This window comes from Blastomyces dermatitidis (genome assembly GCF_000003525.1).
Source record: "Blastomyces dermatitidis ER-3 genomic scaffold supercont1.9, whole genome shotgun sequence".
Lineage (NCBI taxonomy): Eukaryota > Fungi > Ascomycota > Eurotiomycetes > Onygenales > Ajellomycetaceae > Blastomyces > Blastomyces dermatitidis.
Genome location: NW_025544782.1, coordinates 2,311,602 through 2,327,176, shown reverse-complemented (window position 1 = coordinate 2,327,176; position 15,575 = coordinate 2,311,602). Strand labels below are relative to the sequence as shown.

The following is a 15,575-nucleotide window of genomic DNA, read 5'->3' as shown; positions in this document are numbered from 1 at the left end:
AAGAGACAGAAGAAAATTTATCACAATAACATTAAAAAATTGATCTAAGCAAGAACAGTTATTTGCTAGACAAAAGAAAAAGCCTCAGCCTCATTGCTCCCGCTATAAAAAGAAACAAGGGTGAAAATGAAAGTAGATAACCCGCGCCTCGTGATTCTGAATAGAGTTACCCATTGTAAAAGGAAAAGCAAAAGGACAAAGTCTCCAAGGTCGGAGAATGGCAACGGCAAGTAAAGGGGAAATTAAAGAGAGAAAACAAAGGAAACGAGGAAGAGAGAGCGTGTGGGTGAGAGCGATAAACGGATGAAGAAGAAGGGAAACACAGGACGTGGATAGGGACATCATTACTCATGGACATGGAGGCAATCTTTCGCGTCCCGAATATGCCGAGCTGCCAGCTTGGAAATACGGGTGCATACAGGCTTGCTTCGCGGATATACGTCGTGCAGGGTCATATTCGAGCATTGCATCTAAAAGGTCGAGACCGTTCCGTTCCAGGCCGGGAACCAGCTTTCGCGTCTCCTCACGCTTCCATTTAGGAAATGAGACTTTGAAGTCGGGGAATGAAGTGACACCGGGCCAGGAATTCTCGTCCGGGGTTCCGAGGAGTCTAAATTTTCGTGCGAGTTAGTTTGAAATAGCGAATGGTACAAAAAGAGTATAAAGCAAAGAAACGACGCTCCGGGATAGGTAGAATAACGGAGACTTACTTAAAGATCTTGAAAATTTCATCAATTTCAGAATCTCCTGGGAATAACGGCTTGCGCGTGCACATTTCAGCAAAAATAGCACCGACGGACCACATGTCGACACCAGTGGAGTATTGACGACCACCTAGTAGGATTTCCGGCGCACGATACCAGAGGGTAACAACCTGGAAGAAAGTTAGCGCACGTCTTGTGTCTGGGTACTAAGAGTACTTACCTCGTGGGTGTAAGTACGCAAGGGAACACCGAAAGCTCTGGCCAGGCCGAAATCCGCCAACTTGAGATTACCTTCGCGATCAATTAAAAGATTTTGGGGCTTCAGATCACGATGAAGCACTCGACGGCTGTGGCAGTACCGTATGCCTTCGACGAGCTGGGCCATGAACTTTTTGACCATGGCCTCTCCCAGCCCCAGTCTATTCATATCAAGTGCCGACCCGTCGGGCAGCGCCTTGCCACGACCACCTTCGCTAACGGGAAGTGCCTCCATATACTTCTTTAGGTCGAGGTCCAGGAATTCGAAGACCAGATACAGCTTGTGGCCGTCAGCGTGGACGATGTTGAAGAGTCGAACAATGTTGGGGTCATTCATTTCTTTCAGCAATGAGATCTCGCGGATGGCAGTGCTCGGCACGCCTTCATCCTCAGCCTCTAGTCGAATCTTCTTCAATGCAACAATTCGATTGGGATGTGTGAGATCTCGAGCTTTATAGACCACGCCGTAGGTGCCTAGATATATGACATCGCCCATTAGCAAACAAGTCATCACCACTACTCCCAAATGGGGATTGGCTGCGGTCCGAGATAACTGCGAGACTCGAGCTTACCCTCTCCAATCTTCTCGATTTTCTGATAATTCTCCATGATTGCAGATTGATGTCCTTTTCGCAAGTCTTACACAAACGCTGTTCGTATAGTCCTTGCTGTCCGGCAAGGCTTAGAGTGGGCCGGTCGAGCGGGGAGCAGTGGAGCGAGCGTACCGGGGCTGTAATGATAAAAAACAGTGTGCTGAATATGTGTGCTGGAGTGGTTAGTACAAATCCTCTCTGGAAAACGCCAGAAGTATCCTTGGTGCTATGTCATTGTCGAGGAGGCAGCCCTGTCAGAATGCTTTTCCCAGAGGTTGTTGGCGTTGGTGGTGCCGGCGGTGCTGGTGGGAGGGGGGAGGGGACGTTTTTTTTGCGGTTTCTCTGGTTTCTGGAGTTTACTTTTTTTTTCCATTTTACCAAACAAACACAACACGCGCCTCACCGCCCAGCCAGCCACGGCCACTCACAGAGCGATATCAGACGGCAGAATATGCAGTGCCGAATATTTTTATTCCAACGACACCTCTTTTGAAGGAAGAAAGTAGACTTCAAAACTAGCTCGTTCAGCAGTTACAACAGCTCGCAATGGTGGAGATCATGCGGCGTAATGCCCATGAAAGGCCGCCCGCTGCCATTCGCCAGTTGTACAAACATTATCGGAGCCTCAAACCTTTAGAGATCGACTCACATCCGCTCATTCTCGACCCCCAGCGTCAAGCTAACAATGCCCTTGATAACGGACTACAGAGGGACGGATATGTGTCTAGTCGGTCTATTTTGTCGGCGCTAGAGCAGTCGCTTCAATGTCGGGTATCTAAGGAGGAATTGAGAGACGTTCCTATTTTCACACATCAGGCAATGCCCGGTGAGATGCTCTCCAACCCACGACAAGATGACTGATTACTGACATAGTAAAATTCGTAACTTTTATCCAGGCCTACGTATTATACCATCCCTTTTGCCTCCTGCTGTACAGATTGAATTGCTATCTCGCATCTTCCACCGTGATCTATCAAACGACAACCACAAGACCAATATCCACCTCCATTACCACATGTCATACCCCGATCTACAAGAAACCTCCCCCGACGACGATACTGGAACATGCCGGGAGGGTCATAATTCCTCCCTGCAAAAAAGAGGCTCCTTTTTTCAGGATAAGCCAGCTCGAGAACTAGCCCCGAAGGATCCCTCAGTCCACCCACCGCTGTCAATAAAATCATTCCTTGATAAAAAACTGCGCTGGATAACACTTGGCGGACAGTACAATTGGACGGACAAGGTATATCCTGCTGAAATACCACCGCAGTTCCCGGAAGATATAGCCAGCCTGCTGCGCAATATATTTCCTGACACGAAACCGGAGGCTGCCATTGTTAACCTTTATTCTCCTGGTGATACTCTCAGTGTCCACAGGGATGTAAGCGAAGAATGCGACACAGGCTTAATTAGTATCAGTTTTGGGTGTGATGGACTTTTTTTGGTGGGCCACGAAGACGGTACTGGTTGTGAGGTTATCCGACTGCGCTCTGGCGATGCTGTCTACATGACTGGTCGGTCAAGGTTTGCCTGGCATGCAGTACCCAAGATCATTCCCTCAACATGTCCGGAATGGTTGGCAGACTGGCCCGGCGCTTCTGCTCAGTTCGAGAAATGGCGGGGTTGGATGTCGAACAAAAGAATCAATCTCAACGTGAGACAGATGAAGCCAGCTTGAGACTTTGGCTAACTCGCACTCTGGCCGGCCATTATCTCGATCACGTGATTCTGGACTCGACGTCATGTCAAGCCATCTGCTCAGGAGTAGGAACGACCTGGCAACGTATTCTTTGATCCAAACCTTCTACCCAGAACTGCAAGCCAGCCTGCAAGGAATTACAAATATTTTTCGCTCACAACAATAGTGAACCTCTTTGCATGGTTTGATTCAGCGCGAAATCCTCGGACCCTGCGGTTTAGGCGGTTACTGCCCGCTTTCGGGGCATCACTCCCCGTTCGCTTAGTTACTAGTTTCCTTTTACTAGTATACCTTTTGTAGGCTACTGGGGCAAAAGAGCTCAATCACCACCAGCGCCTGGGCCGTTCTATTCTTTGTTTTCGTTACTTAGCGGTGCTGGCGTCCTAACCCGACGTGGTTCACTATTTCTGGCATCGGAGGACGGGATATCTCCACACTTGATCCGCGCTTTGCCACGGCTGTTGATCAGGTGGACCAGGTCTTTCAACATTAAGTCACAGGGGCGGGTCGATTTCATGCCTGAGCTCAGAGACACAACTCAACAAGATATTGTGAGAGCTTCACTGTGAGCCTGTTTGCAAGTGTACGATGGTTCGAAGTGACGAAAAATAACGGGGGTGTCACGGTTCTTTTGAACTGGACCGGCAGAATCGATGGCAGAAATATTCAAGGCACTCTTCCAACTCACCATGACTTCATATATAACTATCTTAACATGGTACGTTTCTAAGTTATGGCGCTTCCATCGGACACAAGGCATGTTTTCACTACAGCTGTTCCGTGCTCGACAATCCTAGGGACTTCTCAATGTTACTGGCGGTTCAGACCATCCCATGAGCTTTTTGAGTCTGTCAAGGTCCTGGAATCTTACAGCTCATCCTGGGGACTCTTCAAGTAGCCGGCATGATACCCGCAATTCGCCCCGAAACAACGGGCACTGCACCACAGATGAACAAATCTGGCCCTACCTTTATTCTTTCAAACTACCAACCATAACACACACCCTGTCCCGGGTATATAAATGCTTGAGATGCATTGGCACTTTCAGCGAATTAACTTAATCTCAGTGTGCTACCGAAATTTATGACGAGGGAGAGAGCGACGATGATTACCATAGTCTGGGATGCTGGTATCCTCGACAACGCTTTCTCGGACAACCTTCCCTTAGTGTCTCCCGCCCTCCCACGCGAATACTAAGTTTATAATAAAACCTCGCTACAAGGGAAATGTATCCACACGATGCTGAGTCAAATTTCTTTGGAAAAGCATTTTTCATACTTTTATTTTCCCACCCCTTCATAGAGGGCAACAAACTCCTCAGCTCCATAACTCCATACTAGCAGATATATTGTTAAACGGCCTTTCAAACAACAATAATTTGCAGTTACCCTGTGCTTTGTCCCCTGCTTTTCAATCCTGTTGACACAACCCATCTCCTATTACTATGTTGCTTCATCTTCAGCATTTCAACTTATTGTACCATAACTCATGGCCAGGATTATTCCATATGGTAAGAGGGAATATCGCAAACAATAACCTTGAAACCTTATCAGTCTTCAGCACCTCAGTTGCTTCTCCAGTTCCACAGCCATCCTACTGTTTGCGTGCTTTATGTTCTCCTGCACCTCCCTAGGTACCTCCTTGAGACCAAATTTTAAGGGTGCTTCCCTGTCTCGAGGGCTCGCTTCCACCGAGCTAGTTTATTCTTTAAAAACCAAACTTGGGACGTTTCGCTGTGTCTTCTCAAGCCCAGAACACAACAGACATGCGCCCTGATTTGAAATCGTTTTTCTTCTCCCCAAATAAGCATAGAAGAAGAAAGAGCCTATGTAGAAACATAGTCATTTTTCATCGTCTTGCTGTCACATCGCGATCTTCAAAGTCCTATCCAGTATTGAATAGCCGATGCGAGGTGTCTTTCCAATGGGTGTTAGTAGCATTAACATTTTCTTGCGACAAGGGCGTCATCAAGCGGGGGAGAGCTGTGCCCTTCTAAACCGCGGTCATAGAAACGCCGTGGTGTGGAGCTATTGAAAGCGGGGGATGCGGCAATCCGAAGCCGGCTATTCTGAGATGAGTCAGCACGCTAGTGAGTTAGTAAAGTAAAACCGAAACTCACAGTGTTGTTTGAAGCACTCCAAACAGTATATGTATCTCAAAATCATACTCAACGTCTTGGAAAAATGCTGTGGACAGAATCTAGAACATCGAACATAGTTTTTAATCTGATGTGAGGCCCACTCAAGTTCACAAGGACACGAGATGGATGGTCCTGAAAGATAATCTAGTGGCGTATATGGGCGTGAATCGTTTGTTTAGCCTCAATCGGGTGTTCAAAAAGGGCTTAAAACAGATAAAAAAGGCACTTTGATCGGGCCGGCCCCCATGTTACAAGCTACAAGTTATGGGCGGGTGAATTGTCACTCATGCCACACTCAGCCCCAAGGGTTTTTGGCGTTGAGCCACCCACTCCTGCTTCCGTTGCAGCTTGAGCGGCAATATTCAATCTTCCGGCAATCTTATGGCGCCTGTGCGAGGATTCAAATGATTTACCCCACACTTCCCTGTATGACTCTGGCTCTGTTGACTACAACATTAAAAGCCAGTCATATATAACCTCTAGTCATACCCATTCCGATCAGTGGTTTTCATCTCAGCTACATAACTACGGAGTACAGCACAAAGATTTGTATCGACTCCGATCCCTCGCTGTCTTTTTCCAAGCTGATACACACCCTTGTCTCGGCTGTATACTTCTCAATTACCCCCGCCTTGGTATCCAGTACATCCTTTGACTACCATACTTATCCGGTTAACATGATGGCGACAGGAACATCATGGGAAACTGCTGCCAAAGCAAAACGTGAATCTATTCTCAATCTCATCCCCGAGAAATGGCGAATTCCGACCCCACTTCCCCCGGCTAGTGAGTTACGGGATGTGACCACGTATATCCAGCAGTTCCTTTCCTCCCGAGAGATTCAAATCACGGAATTGGATATCGTCAGTCTGGCGCGGCGCACCACCACTGGGCAATGGACTGCTGTGGAGGTGACGGAAGCGTTTTGCCACAGAGCAGCTCTTGCACATCAATTTGTGTGTATCCTTCAAATCTTCAAATCCCCGTTAGCATGTTTAGATGCTAAAAGAAAAAAAAAGTCCACCGTTTTGTTAACGCACAATATCCCAGGTCAACTGTTTGCATGAGATATACTTCGCTGCTGCCCTGAAGGACGCACAGAAGCTCGACGCGTACTTCGCAGAGCACAAAAAGCCGCTAGGACCCCTTCACGGTATCCCTATCAGTTTAAAAGACCAGTTCCATGTAAAGGGAGTTGACACCACCATGGGCTATGTTGGTTGGATTGGCACTTTCCAGGGCCAGCCAGGGGATCCTCGACGACTCGTCTTTGAAAGTGAACTGGTCAGAGAACTCCGCTCTGTTGGTGCCGTGCTTCACTGCAAGACAAGCGTTCCTGCAACTCTAATGTGCGGTGAAACAGTCAACAATATCATTGACTACACTTGGAATCCAATGAATCGCCATCTATCTGCTGGCGGGAGCTCTGGAGGCGAAGGTTCCTTAATCTTACTGAGAGGATCTGCGGGCGGGTTTGGCACTGATATTGGCGGCAGCGTGAGAATCCCAGCTGCTTTTAACGGCATTTATGGCATCAGGCCGTCAGCAGGCAGAATCCCCTACGAAGGCGCGGCTAATTCTATGGATGGCCAAAACTCCTTAAACTCCGTTGTCGGTCCCCTTGCCACCACTGCAGGCGGGTTGAAGCTCTTGTTCCAGTCTATACTCAGCCAGAAGCCATGGCTTCAGGATCCATTGGCAGTTGAGCTACCATGGCGGGATGAGGTAGAGCAGGAAGTGTTAAGTCTTATTAAGAATTCCGCTGCGGGACAAGGCCAGCTTTCGTTCGGCCTCATGAGTTCAGATGGTTACGTTCAGCCGCTTCCTCCCGTTGCTAGAGCGTTGCGAATCATGACAGCTACCCTAATGAAACTTGGACATAAGGCAAGCAAACCGGCCATTATTTCGTTCAATGCTCGCTGGCGCCGTGACGGCTAACTGACTACCTTCATAGGTCATTGAATGGAAGCCACCCTCACACAAAAGGGCCGAGGAATTAGCAGTATGTCTAACCTAGCCCATGATGCCGTCATTTAGGATGTAGTTAACTCTCTTTTTTTTAACGCAACTGTAGATCACCATATATACCCTCGACGGCGGTACCGATGCACATTATCAATTTAGTCTATCAGGCGAAGCCCCCATACCCGAACTATCCGTCTTTTTCAGCGGTGTCCCAAATCCGCAAAAGACCGCCCACCAAATCGCAGCAATCAACGTCACCAAACGTGAATATCAGAAAGAGTACATGGAATACTGGAATAGTACCGCAGAGTTGACGGGAACAGGCCGGCCCGTTGATGGCCTTTTATGCCCCGTAGCCGTATTCCCCGCAGCACGAAGAGGCAAAACCAACTACCTCAACTATACCATGTTTGTGAATGTGCTAGATTACAGCTCTATCGTTATCCCAGTGACAACAGCTGATAAAGCGGTGGACATCCTGGATGCTGGCTATACGCCGTTGAATGATACGGATAAGGCGATTCATGATGAATGTAAGTTGGATTTTGACCACCATTGGATTCTTCCCCTCGTCTTCAGCATTGTGCAGAGTTTAATTTATGGGTGTTGCATACAGATGACGCGGAGATTTATGATTGTGCCCCTGTGGGCCTACAGCTTGTTGGGAGGAGGTTCCAGGAAGAGAAATTGATTGCACTTGCGGAATATTTGGGAGAGGAAGTCAAAAGAATATAAGTAAGATTCGGAAGTTGTCACAAGCAGACAACGGGGCATACCTCCCCACAACGAGTTAGCTGACGAGATTCTAACAAGTGAACGGTTCAATTTTTTTTTATCTGATGTTTATCCTAACTTTTTAATCTTCTTTCTTTCCTCCCTCGGTCTCCGTCTCCTTGTCCCCTCTCATGTCTAATGTCACTCTTGTTTATCGAAGAACAACTGGAATCTGTTTTGTATATAAGTGATTCCGTTATGGCGTAGTTACGGAGTAGAGAAACAGAGGACAATCAACCATGATCTATCCGTGGATTCGCCCAGCCACTCCCACCCGTGTGTGGGGCTGTAATAAATTCATGTTGCACTTGCGGTTTGCCAACCCATCCCATCCTGTAAACTGGACGAGTTGAAAAAGAAAGAAAAAGGACAACCCCGCCCTATGAGATGCGAGGTTGATAATTTCGTGCATTGTCCTCGCGATTCAGTTGCAAGATCACTCTTCCAATGATAAAATGCATTCAAATTTAAGACGTGTCTGTTCAGAGCCATTAATTATTGGAATGGTTGCAGATATAAATAGTTGGCTATTTTGCAGAATTGGCGGCGGCGGCTAACTGTTAGTTAGTTACCTAGTTAAATAATAGGCAAAATAAAATATAACCAGCTGTTGCTTGTTGCCACAGTTTGGTGATCCTGAAACGCGTGTTAAATATGCAATTAAAAGTACAGATTGGGGAATACGGATACGATACCGAAGACCTCGACGCGGCACGCAGTTTATCTAGCTTGTAACTTTACCATCTCCTCATCAATCAGCCCGATCATATGTTGCTCTTATTGTGATGAGTGGCTTGCTTGATGTTCCCATCGTTCGTTCGACGGCGACCAAAGCACAGCCCCTAGCGAACTGGCTGAGGTAGATCTGCTTTGCGGGACGTATTTACCGCGCCCTCCAATGAGGGCGGCCGCCTATTTATCTAAATATTTATCTCGACTTTTTTTCATCCGACCAACCTCCCTCAACGGCCATAGAGGGAAGAAGAGTGCACGCGAGGATGCCCTCTGTCTGTCAGTCTGTTTACCGCTCCTTGAAATTAATTACTTGCCCTCACTTTCGTTTGGTTGACCAGTATTCTTCCTGTCGCTCTCTCTCTCTCTCTCTCTCTCTCGCACTCTCTTTTCCGTTTTCTTTTCTCGTTTCCTGCAGCTTCCAACCCATTAAAACCTCCCCTATACTCATTCCAACCCAAAAACAGAGAATCAAGTAATTGGACCCTAGTGGTACATAACAGTGCGGAAACATCGCGCCGCCAGCTATGAACGAATCCGTCTCCGCTCCGACAGGTACCCCCGAAGGGTCCACCGTCGGTGAAGAAGGCCACAGCCAAGCTGGCTCAAAACCCCCCGCCCTCAAGGACAAGCAGTGCCAGTACTGCCATCAACCCTTCACCTCCTCCTCTCTCGGCCGCCATCTTGACCAGTACCTGTTCAAAAAGAAGCCAGATGGTGTACATGATGTGGAGGAGATACGACGTCTGCGCAGCAGCATCACGCGGCGAACGGCGCGTAACTCGAGCGCGAAACGGGAGAGTCCCGATGTCGCTTCCCCATCAACGACGCCCAAAGCTTCTGGCACTGAATCCAAGAGCGAGAGTGGCCCGCGACTGAATGGCAAACCAGGTAGGACTGGGTTCCAGGTGCTACTTAATCAACCCACGTGGCACTCTACGGGTGTAATCAATGATATCCCGAATACCTCGCAGGCCTCGCAGCTGCGAGTGCCCGCCACGGGTATTGACTATTCGGCACGACCGTCAGATAAGAATGGCCCTGAGACGACGAGAGCTTTGGAGCTGGCGCTGAGGGAAGTATTGGACAATGTGAAAGCGGCAGTGTGAGTTATAAAGTCCTTGCGCGTTGCTCTCTGGTTCATTCTCATCCTACGCTCCTGTATATCTGTAGCTTACACTGCATGAATAATTCGTTACATATTATTAAAGTTCAAGGACCGAATCACGGATGAATCCCTTTGACTTCGATCTTCAACGTCAAACGTTTCCGGCCCTTTGTCTCCATATACTCTCCCCTCCTCCCAGCCTATTTTCGACCCATCCATTTCCAACCCCGACCTCCTTCCCCCTAGAACCTCCAGGCATCGACAAACGCGACATCATAAAACAGGCGATGCTGGTGCAGATACAGCAGTGGAAGTCTAATCAGTTGGCAGCTGTAGCTTCATCTGCTTACCAAGGAACCGGAGGCTCGAATGCGGGTAGCCCACGAGCATGGGACCAAGGAATGATTGAAAGGTCCGCACAGCAGCATGAAGAAATGGCCATCAGACACCTTGAACTCTCGTTCAACCATTGGATATCTTTGCCACAAGATGCTCGAACTGATATCTGGCGAATGGAGATTACCCGTGCGTTTGCACGAGAAAAGGAGAGGCGTGAGGAAGTCGAAAACCAGCTAGCGCGGACGCAGCAAGAGGTGAATCAGCTACAAGCACAGATTGAGAGGCTAGAGAATTGCCAGTGGCCTCGGGAATTCGCCATATTTCCCCCAGAGATGCTACCCATCCCACGGATGGTGTCCAGAGCGCTAGCTGAAGACAGCAAATTGAACAGGATAGATTCTTCGCGGTGGGACTACGACAATTTAGTCGCGAAGTGGAAACGGGTGGTTATGCATGATAAGAGCATGGGCAGGGCTGGTTCAGGGGCGGTCCCAAGCATATTCCCGGACTCTAATAACTCCCCTCGCAACAATAGCTCCAACACCAATAGTGATTACCATAGGAGCGGGTCCAACAGCGCAACTGTCCACTACTCCCAACACCACTATAACGCGAAACCCTCCTCCCCTCGGCGAAATTTGCCAGTCACTCCCGACCCTTCCTCCAACCAAAGCTTCGCCGCAACCAATACGCACCCAACTCCCTACCAAACGCGCGATCCAAACAGGACTGACGAGCCCTTCCGGCCTCCCAAACGACAACGTACAAGTCACAGCAGTCGCCCCCAACACCCCACTCAACAAGTTGATGAAAAGGCAGACACTACCTACCGTAACTTGAACCCACCATTACCACCACCATCCTCAACGGAATATAACTCACAACAGACCCACCTATCCCGCTCCACATACCCATCAACCCCTTCAACAGTAGCAGACACATCTCCAGCGCTGAAATCCAAATCCAGCCCCCTTGGACTGAACAATGACAAACCCTATCTTCCTCCCTATCGTGCTTATCATAATAACAAACATGAGCCCGCCCACAGCACAGCTACGATGGCCCCGATATCCCGAATAGGTGCTGGCCTAGAGGAACAGAAATACTCATATATCAATCATAACAATAACACTAACAGCACACACGTTGCGGCGAGCAACAACAATGTTAACAATAATATTACCGCGACTACTCGCAACGGCCATACTAATGGGCTGGAGATGTTGATGGGGGCTTGTTCGCAGCAACAACGGCAGCCGCAGGCAAATAAGTCAACCTAAGCGAAAGAGCCCTTGTTTCAATTGTAGTATTTAATAGATTTTCTCCTTCCATATTTCCCGAATCTACCCTTCCCTCTTAAATGACTCTAACATGATGGTGTCCCAGATATTGCTTCATGATCTTTGGCTAGTGATGCATTTTTAACTTTTCTATATGTCTTTTTCTCTTTTCTTTTTGATTATCTGCATCGTTTACGCATGGAAAAGGGGGGAAGTGAATCTAACAAAGAAGGAAAGCAAGCGAGCATTTATTGTCATTATTACCTAGTCATTTGCTATTTTGTCATATATTTCTTTCTCTACCAGTCTAACATTATATATAAACACTGGGGACATACGGTTGGATTCATGTAGGCCTTTTCTTTCCCATTTTTTATATATATTTGTATGTCTTTTTTATTCCGGGCCTCTTAACTTCATGTTTTACACCAACCTCGGTGCACATATTCCCTCTCCTACCTTTCTTTAAGTTAAACCCTTCACTTTTTAAATGGACTCTGGGAGTGAGATGTTTACGGCCCCCCTCCACCCCCCCCCCCCCCCCGGGCCCTAAACTAACCTGCTAGGGGGTGTTATAAGCTGAACACCGTGGCAGTGCAAAGAGAAGTACATGAAGGGCTGAGCTTCTCCAGCAGCAGACATCTACGATGTATATTTCATTTTCCTCACATCTTGACAGTCCGACAGCGATCCCTTCCAGCTGTGTCCAGTATTTTTTGTATTTTACTCCTGTTGATATTTGTGTACTCACTATTTCGTTCATTTTTCTCACACTACTACATACGCATATACTGTACGGAGTACAAAAGAGAGAGATATAACTTTATGTGCAGAGACCAAAACTGTTTATATCCCTGATCGGGGTGGTGAGAAGCGAAGCTCCGCTGTTTGTTCTGCGAGGAGATGCAAATCCCTTACGCGTTCAATCCCACGCAGCATTGCTTCTGCTCTGATACCCACACTTCATCCCTGAATCTGCACTCTTTCTGCGGACTCCATATATTTTGAATGAGCGCCCTTTCACTCAGGTTCGTGCAGAAATGAACGTAAACACGTAAACAGTAGACAAGTTACTGGTATATATATGTCTCAAAATTATTTTAAAAAGATGGAGAAATATAACCAAACGAACACCAAAAAACCCATACATATGCATTACCAATGAAACGCCTCCGGAGCTCCAGTGACCGTCATTCTATATGGTCGTTTTCTTCATCTCAAGTGCTTGCGGGGAAATCATAAAATCTAATCCAAAACTGAAACCCGTTACCGTAATCATGAAAACAGCATCCAGCAACAAATTCCTCCTTGCGGGTATAAATATCTGAGAGGTTTGAGGAGGGTACAGGTATCGTGTAATATCGTGTATTGCGTGAAAATGCAAGGTATAAACAATAAAACATGACATCAATATCCGATTAAAAGGCTGTCGTTTCAATTCATTCGCTTTGTTTCTTTTTCGTCGACGGGCCTTTATTTCGGGACGAATAGGCAAGGGTGTAACTGGTATGGATATAGGCAGGAGCATATATATCATATTCAGATCAACCTCGACGATCCAATCCAGGTGGGGGCGGTATATATAGCGACGTAGGGGCCGTGATTTGAACCCCATGGCACCTGGTCGATTAATGGGGGCACTTGGAGAAGGGTCGGACGATCATTAATGATAACTCGTCACTCCATTCAACTCTCCGCAAGTTATCAGTGAAGTGTATAACTGAAAATCGTAAATAACCCAGAATCTTTGCGCTCATGCCCCGACGGAAAAAAGAAAAGAAAAGAAAAGAAAAGAAACGAGAAAAAATTCCGCAGTGGAAAGGGAAGGCACGCAGTCGAGTCTCCCCTTATGGAGACGTCAGCTTGCGCAATATTTTTTTCCTTCAACAATCTTTAGATTTGGCACTCAAAGGGGGGATATAAATATATAGGCTGATCCAGTGATCACTCTCCGTCCTCTTCGTCGAGTGCCCTCTGCCGGCCGAAAAAGAGAATACGGTTCTTAATGGCGTAGATTACGAAGCAGACTAGCCCGACAAGTATAAAGAAAATTATCAAGATAATAGCGATGGCTATATTTTTCTTAACCATTGTTTTGGCGCTTTCGTCGTTGCTTCTTCGAGTCGATGTGCGGCGAACACAGAGGTGGTACGACAGGGTGGAGGGTGAGCTCTTTATCCTCTTTGGAGACTTATGGAGCGGAGAACTTGATGGTCGGTTTTCGAGGTCCAATAAATAATGCTCTGATATGGATTAAAAGTTTTTGGAAGGCGGGAGTAGCAAAGATTGGTACTGAGATATGGGATAGCTGTTATCGTCTCCGGGAGACTATATGCGAAGGAAAGTTTTCTGCGGGAGTTATCTGTCAGCTAACATAATTTGCTTCCATTGTCAGGCTGTTACAATGTCGCGAATGTAATACATGTTTGGCATGTTCATCGTGCGCACCCGGAGCAAGCAACTGATTAGATCATACAACCGAAAAATAGACCGATGAAAGTTCGACTTACTTCAAGATTACAATTGGCGTGTAAATTTTCTATTAGCAAATAGAAGAAATGGTTGCGAAAATCGATATGCAAGCAGCTGGTAAAAGAGTATGGCAACTATGTATATACTGAACGAAATGCAGCAAACACTATGTCCAGGAAGTGGAGGCAGGTATGAAGAGAAAGATAGAGTAAAAGAGTAAAGCGAGAAAAAATGTGAGAAAGACCTCCCCTCCAGCATAATATATCACCCTCCGACTCTCTTCCCCCAGCCCCTGCCATTAAATCCTTGACGGGAAGTCCGACAATCTGGGAAGTAAATCAGTGGCTGGTTCCAACAATATTTCTGATGTCAAGGTGGCGCTAGGCCGTTCACGGTTAAGTAGAGTAAAAGTGGGGCACGGTCCGGCTGATGTAATGTGGAGGCGCGTGCATTTAGAGTTTTAGGCTTTTCGGGTCTGTTGCGGCTCTTCGATAAGGTTCTCTGGTAGCCCATGGAACTCAGCCAAAATGCAGACATATATCTTGATTTTACGGCGGCACGCTTCTGTCGTCTTTTGCAATGAGCTCGGGGTGCTACATACATGCTGCCGAATATTTCGGCTCATGTAAAAGGAATTCACGCTGCATATTAGTACTAGTATTTTTGTTCCTTCAATACAGGTTATCTCAGAAGCTCACCTGCTGCCTAGAGAGACTTGTTGGTGATTACTACCATACCGGAAGAACGTAGGGTTAATTTACGGTGATTCCACGGTGGTTCCACCGTTCCACGCCAGTCATGTGTCGCCGATTGTAACACATGTTCCATAATTGATTTTGGTAACATGTTGCTGAAAATTAAATGTCAAGATAGTGTTGAAACAGCACAGAACTTCTTGACATTATCAGAGAATGACTCAGTCATCATATAATCAGCAGATGTCATCATCAAGATACTACTAAAATACTGTGAGTCATGATATACTGTTCTATCAGTAAAATCAATACTTGTATACTATTCAGCTAGACTAGTTAACTACTTTATATAAATTAAATTACTATCTAAAGAAACAAGATATTTCAAGTGCAATGTAAATATCTTATTATTCAAGATTTATATATTAAATAATCATTATTTTTATCAGTATTCAGTATTGAAATATTATATAATACTATCTTTTGAACTGCTGAAAGTCTGATAATAGTATAATTATCAGAATTCTCTTATAAAATCAGCAGATTCAGTAGATAATTCTATTCAATATAATATAAAGAAGTAAGTATAAAGAAAATTCACTTAATTCTTCTTATTTTATAAATAAAGATAGTTATAATCTGATTAAAATCAGCTCTCTGATATTAAAAAATATCTCTCTTTATCAGAGAGATTCAGTGAACACACTCTCTGATTTATATATTAATAAGTTAATAACTGATTGATTGATTAGTTGAAGAGATATACTAAACTAAGAATATTAACTTATTATAGAAAAGAATTAGACAGTGATCTAG

General features: G+C 46.2%; 4 protein-coding genes across 5 annotated transcripts; 3 read left to right on the top strand and 1 right to left on the bottom strand.

The window, feature by feature from the left end:
* Positions 1–348: 348 nt before the first annotated feature.
* BDCG_07715 (CMGC/CDK/CDC2 protein kinase) lies at positions 349–1,571 on the bottom strand (the record flags this gene model as incomplete). The annotated part of the gene is made up of 4 exons (XM_045423504.1): positions 349–610; positions 711–874; positions 925–1,436; positions 1,535–1,571. The coding sequence occupies 4 exons, from the start codon at positions 1,569–1,571 to the stop codon at positions 349–351; spliced, it is 975 nt and encodes a 324-aa protein (XP_045278885.1).
* A 530-nt stretch (positions 1,572–2,101) lies between these two features.
* Positions 2,102–3,233, top strand: BDCG_07714 (oxidoreductase; the record flags this gene model as incomplete). Its single annotated transcript, XM_045423503.1, has 2 exons — positions 2,102–2,381; positions 2,452–3,233. The coding sequence occupies 2 exons, from the start codon at positions 2,102–2,104 to the stop codon at positions 3,231–3,233; spliced, it is 1,062 nt and encodes a 353-aa protein (XP_045278884.1).
* A 2,838-nt stretch (positions 3,234–6,071) lies between these two features.
* Positions 6,072–8,094, top strand: BDCG_07713 (general amidase; the record flags this gene model as incomplete). Its single annotated transcript, XM_045423502.1, has 5 exons — positions 6,072–6,350; positions 6,445–7,278; positions 7,349–7,396; positions 7,469–7,892; positions 7,976–8,094. The coding sequence occupies 5 exons, from the start codon at positions 6,072–6,074 to the stop codon at positions 8,092–8,094; spliced, it is 1,704 nt and encodes a 567-aa protein (XP_045278883.1).
* Positions 8,095–8,763: 669 nt separating this feature from the next.
* On the top strand, positions 8,764–12,644 carry BDCG_07712. 2 transcript variants are annotated; one of them, XM_045423501.1, is made up of 3 exons: positions 8,764–9,144; positions 9,333–9,970; positions 10,077–12,644. In XM_045423501.1, the coding sequence occupies exons 2-3, from the start codon at positions 9,393–9,395 to the stop codon at positions 11,590–11,592; spliced, it is 2,094 nt and encodes a 697-aa protein (XP_045282271.1). In that variant the 5' UTR covers positions 8,764–9,144; positions 9,333–9,392; the 3' UTR covers positions 11,593–12,644. The 2 variants fall into 2 exon arrangements, with proteins under 2 accessions (XP_045282271.1, XP_045282270.1); XM_045423500.1 differs by having other exon boundaries at positions 8,764–9,970.
* Positions 12,645–15,575: the final 2,931 nt, after the last annotated feature.